The 12,695-nt window shown below is 32.5% G+C and overlaps 1 protein-coding gene across 6 annotated transcripts; it reads left to right on the top strand.

Moving 5' to 3' along the window:
- On the top strand, positions 1,351 to 11,244 carry LOC109344190 (protein ANTI-SILENCING 1-like). Of its 6 annotated transcripts, none has more exons than XR_002107294.1 (13): positions 1,351 to 1,572; positions 1,683 to 2,030; positions 3,058 to 3,226; positions 3,313 to 4,496; positions 6,522 to 6,548; positions 6,680 to 6,772; positions 7,461 to 7,539; positions 7,692 to 7,782; positions 9,485 to 9,590; positions 9,695 to 9,811; positions 9,912 to 9,998; positions 10,127 to 10,174; positions 11,210 to 11,244. XR_002107294.1 is itself a non-coding variant. In XM_019582841.1 (12 exons), exons 2-12 carry the CDS (start codon positions 1,686 to 1,688, stop codon positions 10,687 to 10,689), a joined length of 2,424 nt encoding a protein of 807 aa, XP_019438386.1. In that variant the 5' UTR covers positions 1,351 to 1,572; positions 1,683 to 1,685; the 3' UTR covers positions 10,690 to 10,705. The 6 variants fall into 6 exon arrangements, 4 of the variants coding, with proteins under 4 accessions (XP_019438386.1, XP_019438389.1, XP_019438387.1 ...); XR_002107293.1 differs by lacking the exon at positions 11,210 to 11,244 and adding an exon at positions 10,525 to 10,593; XM_019582841.1 differs by lacking the exons at positions 9,912 to 9,998; positions 11,210 to 11,244 and adding an exon at positions 10,525 to 10,705.

The following is a 12,695-nucleotide window of genomic DNA, read 5'->3' as shown; positions in this document are numbered from 1 at the left end:
CAAAACATATGTTCCCCATTTTCCCACAAGCCTGTATAAAAACTAATTCGAATCCTTTCCATTAGTTGGAAATTAAGTATCATGTTAAGATTGTGATATAAGAGGAAGATAAAAATTTAACTATCATAATTTTAATTTATTTTTAAATAAAATAAATTATAAACCCAATTTTCCCTTGTAATCCGTAGTAGATGATCAATAGGACGTTGATTTAGTAGCGTAATGTTTTACTAGATTTCTAGGATGATCAAAAGATCAAATATTCGATTTTTAGGAGCCACACTTGTTCGGAGAAACAATCAAGTACCTTGAAAGATATTAATTCTTTATGCAAAAGATGAGAAAATACTTTTGATAATAACAGTCCAGAGTATCGAAAAAGAGTTAGAGTTTAGTGAAAAAATAATATTGATTGGGAAAGAATTTTTTTACACACATTTTTTATTAGTTGTCATCAATTTTTAAAATAAAAGTAATATATATGAATAATATGTAGTAAATTGTTTGTATATTTTTATTTAAACCCACATGAAATTATATATGTTACCATTACATAATTTTAATATTTATAATTAAATAACGTGAAATAAGTATTAAACTTTTGTATACATATAGCTTAATAAGAAATATTAAAATTATCATCATTATATTCTAATCAATTCAACTATAATTAAACAATTAAACCATCAAAACAAAATTTAGAAATTTTAAACTTGTTTATGGAACTAAGTAAGTTTTTAAAACCTACTATCAGAGTAAGTGAATTCCTTCTTTTATTTTTAACGACAAAAGTATAATTTTTATTGTAATTGAAAAAATAAGTATATCATTGAAAGTTTTATTTTCATTTATTTTTTGAAACATTTTTCTTTCAAGTAGCGGAGAGAATCCTAACTCCATTTTGAATCACCATAGTCCAAATTATACTTGAGTTAGTATTTGATAGGCCGAACTTTATGTATTTTGATTTTAAAATTTGTCTAAACTATAAAGAGAAAAATAATAATATGTTTTACCATATAATAATTTTATATAATATCATTATATTATTTATCGTTTATGTTTAATTATTATCGACTATTTAAAAAAGTAATACAAATAAATATAAACAAATGTTTACACTTTTAGTTAGTGCATGAATATTACATTCACTTAAAAATGTATGCATCATTGAATATTAAACATATAAGTAATGGGTAATAGTAAGATATTAGGTAAAATTCTATTTGGAATGAAAACATATATCTTATGAATATAATATTTATATATTAATAATGTAAAGATTTATACGTAATCGTAATCCGGCAAGAATAAATGAATGACATGATAAAAAGGTTTACTATACTTAACCTTGAACGTTAAATCGGTTTAAACCACTATATAAGTGTAGTTACGGCGCGTGCAGGTTTCCCTCCCAATTGTGGTTAGGGTTCATCTGCATTTCGATTTCATTCCCTTTTCTCACGCCTCACTCATTCCACACTTTCTCCATTCGCCGTATTCAACATTTCCCTTTTCCTCCTGAAAATTTCGAATTCCAAAGCCATCGTAACTGTTACGCGACACAATACGGTACCGTTTTATTTCCCCTCTTTTACACGATATTGATAGTTTGATACTCTATTTCAAAAATTGAACTGGTTATGAATGTTAATTTGGTTTTGTTCTTTCACTTTTTGCAGATCATGGTAGAAGGAGGTAATGCAGAGGAACTTGAATTCGAATGGGGAATAAAGGGAAAGCGTGGTGGTAAAAAGAAGGATGTGCAATTTTACGAATCGTTTCGATATGATGGTGTTGATTACAAACGTTATGATTCTGTTTATCTCTATAAGGAAGGTGAACTTGACCCTTTTATTGGAAAAATCATTAAAATTTGGGAGAATGCTGATAAGTCAAAGAAAGTGAAGGTTTTGTGGTTTTTCAGATCGTGCGAGATTCTCAATTTCTTGGAAGGGATTGATACGCTTGAAAATGAGTTGTTCTTAGCATATGGTGATGGCTTAGGGCTTGCAAATATCAATCCTCTGGTAATTGGAATTTTATCTGTTATGATTATGCAATTGACGATTTTCGTTAATTAAGTTTATGTTGATAAATGATAAATATGGTGGGAGATAAGGGTTGTTTGTTTGTTATTTTTTATTGTTATTTATTTTCTACTTTTATCTCTCTTTTTTTTAGAGTCAAAGCTCGGGTCACACAATGCTCTTTGGACAATGGAAAATTGCATTGTCAAGTATTAGATTACCTCTCTCCAGTGTATCCTTCCTGGGATTTTTTGTGGTGTTATGTTATAGAATTATTGACATTAGTTGCTCTTTCTTGGGATTTTATACTGTTCTGGTTCATTGTTTTAGATATGTTGCTGCTCAGCAGCTTGAGTGTTGTTATTGAGTTAGTGACTTGTGTGAAATGTAAATATGTATATATACAAACATGTATTTGTGTGTGTGTATCTATTTATTTTTATTAGAAGAAAAAGAAGATGTCAAGGAAGAAGAGAAGAGTAAAATGGAATAGGATAAAATGCCCTTATAGGAGGTTGAAGTGACAATTATCATTCATATTGAAGACTGAAGTGTGGAATTGTTTTTAGAGATGATTTTCGCATTAGGGAAATACTAGTTATATTACCAAATACCAATATGCGTTGGTCCAAGTGAAAGGGCTTTGGGTCCCCCTTAAGCATGTTGTCTTGGGTTTGATCCTTGACTTCATGTGCATGGAAAAACACCGCTTGTAGGGCTTCCTGCTTAGATACCTAACTAACAGTACCTTTGGAGGTTAGTCTCACACTTATCGTGTGTGAGGATACTTGGTAAACCAAAAAAACACAAAGGTCAACTAAATCTTAAATACTTCATTATTTCCGTTCTTGTGTTTGTTTTTTGTTTATGGACAAGATTTGTGTTACATAATGTTTTTATTGTAGCAAGCTTTTGCTTTTAGTGATGAACCCTTCATTTAAGTAGAACTGTGAATTTTCCTTTTTAGTTGACTAGTAAAATCTACCTTTAATTGAATTGTGGCTATGTATTTGTTTATTTGCACCAGGAAGCTATTTCTGGGAAGTGCAACGTTGTTTGCATGGCTAAGGATAGTAGGAATCCTCGATTATTTGATGAAATCCAAAGTTCTGAATTTATATTCTATCGCTTCTTTGATGTTGAGAAGTGCAAAATATTGGATAAGATAAATGATGATAAGGTTGCTGACATTGAAGGTACGTAATTCTTATGGAATAAGTGTAATTTTTCCTAGTTTTAATTTTTTTAGTATCTTATGGAGTTATTTCTTTAATTGTTGCAGTTAAAAATATTTTTAACAATTTAGATAGTGAAAAGGTCTTTGGTGTTGTGACACTTGATTTAGACAAGAAAGAAAGTAGTGGGAATGTCATGGCGAGTAATGAAGTGGTGGATCTTCCGAGTCAAAACAATAGCCAACCTATAATTGGAAAGGTAAATGGCAAGGGTTTTGACACATTAGTTAGAGAAAATGTTGAGTCTAAGCCTTTGCTAGGAGAAAAACATGTCTCTCTCAATGGTGTAACGAAAACAAGTGAATTCAGTGACAAGACCATACCGCAAGTTGAAATAAAAGGGAATAGGGTTCATAAGGCTTCTTTGGTTATGAAAAAATTATCCACTAAACTATATGGTGCAACAAGGGAAATAACTAAGACAAATGATAACCGAAGAAATATCTCTATTGAGAAGACCCCATCATGGTCTAAGGTTGATTCAAAAAAGGGTCAAGCCGAGATTGTTGGGGGTCTTGTTGGGAAAATTAACAAGGAATTGGAGAAGGAAAAATGTTGTGATTCTATTCAAGTATCTAATGAGAAATTAAAGAGTAACTTTCAAAGTAGAAGACTTGTTCCCAATGATGGTGACATGAATAAAATAGATCTACCTTCCTCTAAGGTTGATTCAAACAATGGGGAAGTCAATGATGTTGGTAGACTTGTTGGCAAAATTCACAAGGGATCGGTCAAGGAAAATGTGGAGAACGAAAAATGTTGTGCTTCTATTGAAGTCTCTAATGAGAAGCTAAAGAGTAACTTGCAAAGTCAAAGAATTGCTTCCAATAATGGTGATGTCAACAAAATAGCTATACCTTCGTCTAAGGTTGTTTCTAAAAAGGGTGAAGGCAAGGTTGTTGGATCTCTTGTTCGGAAAATTAATAAGGGATCAATCGAGGAAAATGGGGAGAATAAAAAATGTGGTGATTTTAACTTGCAAAGTCAAAGACTTATTTCCAATGAAGATGATGCGAAGAAAATATCCCAGTATTCACCAAAGGATAAATGTAAGGTTCAACGAGTAAAGGATTTTTGTGAGGTAGAGGAAGTTCCTTCGAAGAAGTTAAAGCTTGACCAAAAACCAATGAAACTATCAGATGACAAGTTGCACAAGAATCCTACTGCCTCTCCGAATTTGGAACAAAAGTTAAACCCTTTTTCAAAAGAAGTTACTAGACGACCCGACACTGTAAGTTGCATTGCAAGGACCATCACCTTGTCTTGTTAGTTCTTGTCCTTATGATTACCCTATACCGTAATACTTCAAGAAATAATCAAGATAGAGTCATAGTTCAACCTATAAGGATGACCACACAATCATGTATTTAAATATTAGCACAAGCAATGATCTTGTTGTTGTTATTATAATTTACCTCGACTAAGCTTGACCCACCTCAATGCTTAGGCTAGCTTAACTAGCATGACCGTTGGGTATTTTTTGTGGTTGGGGGTTTCAATCACCACATAGCCTATTAATTTTACTCGTTTAGGTCAAAATAGGGGCTTTCCCTAGAAACAAACATAATAAATAAGGAAAGATCCATCAACAATCTAAAAGTTTGTACAATATCAATAAACAAGAAATTGGCATGTCACTAGAGTTATTGATGTTTATTTTAATTGATGCATTGAACAATTAAAAATTGATTTTAAAATTTGTGCACTAACAGTGTAAAGTTTTTTACACTGTCAGTACATCATCCACCATTGATTTGTATTACTTTTGTTTAGCAGTCAATGATGGTTAATAAATCAATGGTGGAGGATTTGCCGACAGTATAAAAAATAGTTACACTGTCAGTGTATACATATTATATCCTTAAAAATTTACGAAATTCAAATAGGTCTCTATACTACTCTTTGTCAAAATAGGCACATAGAGTAATCTTTCTCAAATAGGTCTCTTAACATATGAAAAATGTGTACTTGACCGAAATGTATATGGATTTGTTTGAATTCCTAGAAAGTTTAAGTACCCACTAATGGATGAGTGATTGGTTTACTAATGCTATATTTAGGAGTTTAGAGGGGATGGGATTGAGTGGAACATATTGGGATGGAAAGTGAAGGGAAGGGATGGGACAAGATATTTTCATTCTCTTGTTTTCTTTGCTAAAAATACTTCTACATTATGGAACTTTGACTTATCCCCTTACATTCCATTTCCTTTTTATATCAACCTTCCAACACAACATCGATGGAACCATAACTAAAAATTAATGCAACCCTATTGGAAATGTGTTTGGAGGACTTACAACAACAATCAAGCCTTAATCCCACCACGTGGGGTGACTACATGGATCGAATACGCTATAATGCTTTATCGTACATCATGTTCATTGACAAAGCATTATCTTTAATGCCTTCTTCCTCTAGGAATTGGTCTAACCTCCATTTGAAATGTGCCTCAAGGACTTACAATTTTTCATAAGAGTAGGGACTCAATTTAAAACCTTTTTAGTATAGGGTCTATTTGCATTGCCACAATGATTTAAGGGACCTTAAAAGTAATTGGCCCTTAGTTTTCACTAACCCTAATTTTTTGTCGCCTTTTTAATGGGTGGCATTATGTATTTCACATGCATGATAAATTGCATGAAAAAGCCGTGCATGAAATTTTCACTATTGACTTTTAGTGGATATATCAAACTTATTAATTGTAAAGCTTTCATAATGATAGTGTGTCACTAACTCGCAATTTAGCTAACTTTCCTACATTTTTGTCAGTTTAAGGGTGTTCACACAATTTAATGATATCACTACTTGTATGAGTTTTGGGACGACACCTCTGCTAGTCAAGAGAATTTTTATTGTGGCTATTCTTTATTTAGTTTTAGTAATGCCTAAAGAGGGTGAGCCTTGCTTAATGACCGAGATATCACAAGTTAAAAAAGTATGTTAACACGAACAACATCATTCTCTATCATAAATCATGTTCATTGGGACAAAGCAATATCTAAAATTTTCCTAGCTGTTTCGCCTATGGTTTCTCTTGGCCTCCCTCTTCCTCTAGAAATTGGAATAGCCTCCCATTTGATCTACTCTCCCTACCAGGGCTTATGTCGGTCTCCTCCACACATATCCTCACAATTTTTCTTGTCAATTTTTATTCTTAATTTTGGATGATTTAGGTACCTTGATGCATGCTTATTGTTCTTGACACTATTCAGCAGTTTAGTGTTCTAATACTTTCTGTTTTTTCACATGTGGACAGGATAGAAGCAGGTGGTTTAAGGGACTTGTAAGTTCTTTTTAACTTCATATGCTTGCTGGCTCTAATGAATTTCATATCTATCATTCATGTTGCCTTTTTCTGTGAAGTAAATCAAAACTGGCCTATGTATCAATGGTTATATTTTATATCATTTTCAGCCTTGGGAAGTAAGATTGAAGACTGCTTATGAGCAAGGAACACTTGTGCTACTTGAAAACTTGGATCCATCTCTAACTTCAGGGGAGGTAGAGGTAATAATCATTCCGCATTTCTTGAATCTGATGGATTACTCAAAGATTTTTAATAAAGGAAGAACATCACATAAAAGGACTAGTATGCCATTAGTGTGTTTAGTCCTGCTGTGGTGTGGTTAATTCTTGCCATCAGTATGGGTTAGTTCTTGCTTGTAGTTTTCCAAGATATTGGTTTGGTATAAATTATGATTTCTTTGAATTATTTACAACTTAATTGTTAATTTTGAGACTTTTGAATTGATGTGATTTCATGGCCTTATGGTAGGTTTTTCTGGACTGTTTTGAATAGTCATGTTGTTTCAAATTGCCATTGCCAACCATTGTTGTGCTATAGCCCAAGTCAGACAAATTTGTGCAGTGTTTATGATGTGCTGTCAACTATTGTTTTTGCCCAGTTTGTTGTTTTTTATATGTCCCCTTCCTCTCTGCTAACCACTTTCATGCTATTGCCCAAGTCATATAAATTTGTGTAGAATCATAGCTGTTATAGGCCGTTATTGTGTTTATGATGTACTATCAACTTTGTTTTTGTCCAGTTGTGGTATATTTTAGTGTGTTCTTTCTCTTTTACTCATATTCATATACTTTACATGTTCTGTATCGTAGGATATTATATGACATGCATGGCTTTTAAGAAAGTTGTTCTCTCTCGCTAATGTACTTTATGTATCATTCTTTATCACAGGATATTGTTTGGAATGGCTTTAATGAAAGTTGCACTGCAAAGGTGATCCAGAGAACTGCACTTTCTAGCCTTCATTCTGGTTAGAACTTAACTCTCTGTTCATCTTTTCCATAAGCTAGTTAAGAACGAAACACATTACTCCCTCCATGGATCATGAATTAAGATGTTTCAAGGACAATACTTTTTAAAACATACAACTGACAACAAAATGATAATTTATTTATGATGTAGGCCAAGCTTTTGTTATATTTAAAAAAAAGATTGCTGCGGAGTTGGTTGTTAAAAAATTAGATGAGGGTTGTTTCTTAATGTCAAATGAACGGTACGATCTTTGCTCTAACTACATGATAATTGCATTGTCAAATTGCATAGCTCCTAATATGATTTAATAATCTACGAGACAAAATTAAAAGACATTATATATTTTATATCAACTATCGTTTTCCTTGCTATGGACTCTCACTTAAGGGAAGATTGTTGGGGATTGAAATAGGTGCAATGTAGGTCTAAGTAAATAAGTCTTTCACATTAAATGGAATGAGCAAGATGAAGACCATATATAATGGAAGGACCCACTAACCTTTGATGCTTTAAGCCTTTATGTTTTTGGATTAAGACAGTGTTGTGGGTCTTAGGTATGTCCATTGCAATATATCACTTAGATGTTTTGGGCTTCCCAAGAGCCCTAACTTAAAAATGGGGTATCAAATGCAATGGTTTTAGTTGGTTTGGACTAGTATTGAAGAAACGGTGGTGTCATAAACAATGTACGAGTTGGTACCCCCAATGAGATGAGAAGGTGTGGCTTAGTGAGCCTGAAGGGTGGTAAAAAAGTGACACAGCTCTTTGAAAAATGATCCAGGTGATGAGTTGTAACTGTAGAAGACATGGCTGGATCTAGTGAGGAGTGGCAATACATTGCTGATATGTGACTCTTTTAATAGTAGGCGTAGTGTGCTCAAGAAAAAGACTATTGACTGTGGAAATCTCGGGAAAATGGGCTCAACCTTGAGGGGATATTGTTGAGTGAAATTATGTGGGGGTGAAGTCTTTCGCATTGGCTTGGAATGGACAAGATGATGACCATATATTGTTGAAGGACTGATGAAATAATGTCTTCTAATTTAACTGAAGTAGGAGCTAGTGATGAAGTATCTCACATTACCTACTATCTTCTAACACATCCCTCAAAGTAAAGACTACAACCGACTTCTTAAAAATAAAGAAATATCTATGGTTCCACTTGAATAACAGCCTTGGCAATACTCTTACCATATATTTAGTCAAGTATTATAGTCTCCTTGGCACATGTCCCAAGCAAATCAGACTTGTATTTTAGTCTTCACAATTGTCTTCAGTGGCCTCCCAGACTGGTCTACAAAACATTTAGTCAAAAGTATTATACCACTGAAGAATGGCCTCCAACCAGGTCTCTAATAAAACAGAATCATATATCATTCCAAACAGTAACACAAATGATGGTCCTGTACTAGTGTCCCAAGTCTTCAATTTGCAATCCCTTCAATAATTCCAAATGACTGAAATCCCAAAATTGGCTTAAAGCCTCAAACAGAAACTAAACATTGGCAGACTAGTAACAACCCAGGTCAAACTTATGCAGAACAATAACCAACCAGAACATCATTCCCTTGACCAAATGCTGTGTTTTCAATGGGAATTGCAGCTAAACATGGCGGTGGCACCAGCAGCCCACACAGATGTGGTCAGCAATGACAACCTAGTCTCAATTTTCATCCTCAAATACCACAATCTACGTGCTTAATAGAGTGGGAGCTTACTCTTGGTTCCACATTGTTGTGTTTATACTCCCCTTCTGACTTTGTCGAATCTTGATATTAGCAACCTTGCTAACACCCTAGTGGCCATGTTTACTAACTTATTCTGTTGGTCAAACATCTTCATTATTGTACTTATGTATTAGCCTAGATGCTTGTAATTTGCTTGCAAGTGTTGTCTCTTTTATCATGTTTCACTGAGAAATCATTACATTTCATTACCTGTAGCCCTCTTGTTGGAAGCACTGGGCGTCCCTGCTTTCCTGAAAAGAAACCAGTATTTTATGGTCATCATATTGTTGATCAACTTAGAACCCAAATGCAACGTGAGATGGTATGGTATCTAATTTTCTTGTTTATATTCTTGGCCAAAAATTATAAAATGTCTGTTGAATAGATGGTTTATATTCATTTATTTGCCTTATTTTCTTTGTGCAGAAAGATGTTGTGTCTACTTCACATTGTTCTCAGTCCAATAATATTGAATATGAGATGGCCTTGGAATGGTGCTTACTACAAGAAAGAGCAGACAAAGCATGGAGTAGATTGTTTAAGGTATATAACATCTATGGGTTGTGTGCCATAAAAATCATTCTCAAGTCTACTTTATTTTGTTGTACATTGATCTTTGATTATGATCTTTGTATTCCTTTAGCAACAAGAGGAGGAGTTGAGAAATGTTGAAGCAAAGATGAAGTCTAAATGATATACTGTAGCCCCTTACCTTTGTTTTTTGTTGTTGGTAGGTTCTCCTTTCTCTGTCAAAGTTTTCCTTACTTGGGTAGCTGCTTCTGATTCTTTTGTTTTATACATGCTTGAAGATTCTTACTAGTCTTAGTCCTTTATGTCTTCCCTATTTTTTCTATGCAGGATGGTTACAAGGATGTAGTCTCTGACAACAAAGGTTTTCTGCTTCTGGTAAGTTCTGCATATGCTTCAAATATCAGCTTCCTATTTTCATTCGAACCATTTTGTTTGTTTTCTCTTTTCAATTTGCAACTCTTTTACGAAGTCAACGTGATTATATGGGAGCCTCATGCACTGGACATTGTTTTCTTTACAGAAATATTAGTTAGATACCTTTTATATTTTGTGGGCAAATAGTTTGCTATATTGCTGCTAGTCAAAGGACACAGCCTATATTTGGCTATCCTGATCTAGATTTGTAAAAGGGGAATGAGAGTCTTAACCTGAAACCTATATTTAGTAGAGGCAGGCTTTGAGTGAGTTTTGAAACTTAGAAGGTGTTTTTTGATCTTTATTGGCAGAAAGTGGGTGTGACTATGTTCATTGAAGCAGTAGGCTTGAACTTGGCAAATTCTCGTTTGTTCAATGCGTCTGCTGCAACGTCTAAACAAGCTGTTGTGCTTTTTATTGTCAACCTCAAGTTCATTGCTATTAATACACTACTGTATCACTGCTTTTTATTGTAAATGTGACACTTAGTTATATGATGCTCAATTTGCATATCCTTCTCCATTGAATCCCTAAGGTCGAGAGTTCAATTCTTGGGAGCGACACTTGTTGGAAGGGGCAATCACGAACCCCGAAAGAGATTAGTTGCTTACCTACAAAAGGTGAGGTGAGGGTACCCTGATATTGTTGATAGGATTGTAGGCAAAAAAAAAACAGAAGCATGGTTGACTCCTCATTTTGTTTAAAGTACACAAATCCATATCATTGGATGTGAAATTGAGATTATTATACTCTATTTATAAATAAACAGCTACTAAAAATGAATATTCATAATTTTGTCTAAATCTATACGCATTAGAAATATATTCTTTTACTCGTTTCATTCGTTTTATATTTATTTAGAACGATGAAGTAACTTCGAGATGGTCGTTTGACTATATTCTCGGTGTGCGCACATAATAATTATGCATTTTTCCACCCTTTTCATTTAATAATCAACATTGCAATTAACATTCCTTATATTTGTCAAAATGACAGATCTCTTGTTTCCAAGGTGATAGTATCCTATCAAGAAGATATTGGTTTAGTTGTGTAAAGCTTCACTAGACCCCATGATAACTAAAAGGTAAATTCGATTTTTGGGAGAGACATTTGTTGTAAGGAGTAATCACATACTGTAAAAGAGATTAATTATTTACCTAAAATCGTGAGGGAATACATTTGGTAGAGTACAACAAAATAATAGTGTCCTTTCTCACATTCACACTAATTGTAATGGACTTTTTTTGTCATGAGGAATATTAAGTGCAACACAAAGCGGGGGATTGGGTGTCATTTAGACCAAGATTTTGTGCTCCAATTATTCTCTATGTCTTTAACTAATCAAATTTCTTAAAATGATATAATAACTAGCAGTGTACCTGTGTACTTGCACGGGTCGCTTATTTATTTATGCATAATGCAAATATAATATACATATATTTTATAATATCAATAAATCATGTATTTAACCATTATATTTTTCCATTCATATAGGTGCAATATTAACATTGATTTTTGAGTGTCTATGTAGAATATTAACACTTATAAATGTGTTTGTATAAGCATTTATTTGTTGAAAGTGTGATTATAGAAAATATTTGATTCTTAAATAACTCAATAAATAAAATTCAAATTGTATTGAATAATATATCACCTCTATATTCTCCATATAAAATTATAAATATAAAGAGTTATTTTTGCATCATATTTTTTGTGATTACGTTTATAAGTATCATATAAAGTCATAAGGATTTTTTAGCATATCTCTTAAATACTTATGTTTTATTTTAGTTTAATGTTCATTGTGTATAAATATTTGAATATATTTTTAGCATTCAAATATTGTATAATTAAATGTTATTTATTTGATTATGTTTTAGCTAATAATCATTGTATGAAAATAACTCAAATTAAAAACACACTAAGTTAGGATATGACAGATATTTTTTTTGGTAATTTTAATCAAAATAATAAAAAGAGTCTAATAATTGATTTGTTACATTCCTAATTAAAATAGATATATTTTTCATGAATATATATACCAATGTTATCTTTTAATTAAATAATATAATGATAGTAATTAAATACATGTGACTGGTGCATTCGCATGGCTAAAAACACACATGTTACCCGTACATTCGCATTACTAAGAAAACAAATGTTACACATGCATTCGCATAGTTAAACACACATATTACTCATACATTCATATTATTAAGAATATACATCTTACTTGTGTATTTGCATGTTTAAGCACATAAGAAAAATAAATTGATAATTTTTAATTTGAATTTTCTACAATTGGTATTATATTATTATTAACATATAAAATATATAATATAAAATATATAAAAAGTAGGAAGGAAAAAATGTGAGGAGGAGGTGATATGTGACATGAAGGAAAAAATGTAAAAGAAATTGACATGTGGCATAACAGAGTTTTTTTTTATTATATTGGTAATAGAGAAAAATTAAAATTCAA

The sequence above is a fragment of the Lupinus angustifolius genome, chromosome LG03 (genome assembly GCF_001865875.1).
Source record: "Lupinus angustifolius cultivar Tanjil chromosome LG03, LupAngTanjil_v1.0, whole genome shotgun sequence".
In the NCBI taxonomy this organism is placed as follows: domain Eukaryota; kingdom Viridiplantae; phylum Streptophyta; class Magnoliopsida; order Fabales; family Fabaceae; genus Lupinus; species Lupinus angustifolius.
The sequence above is the reverse complement of the archived record's forward strand: the minus strand, read 5'-3'. Positions and strand labels throughout refer to the sequence as shown.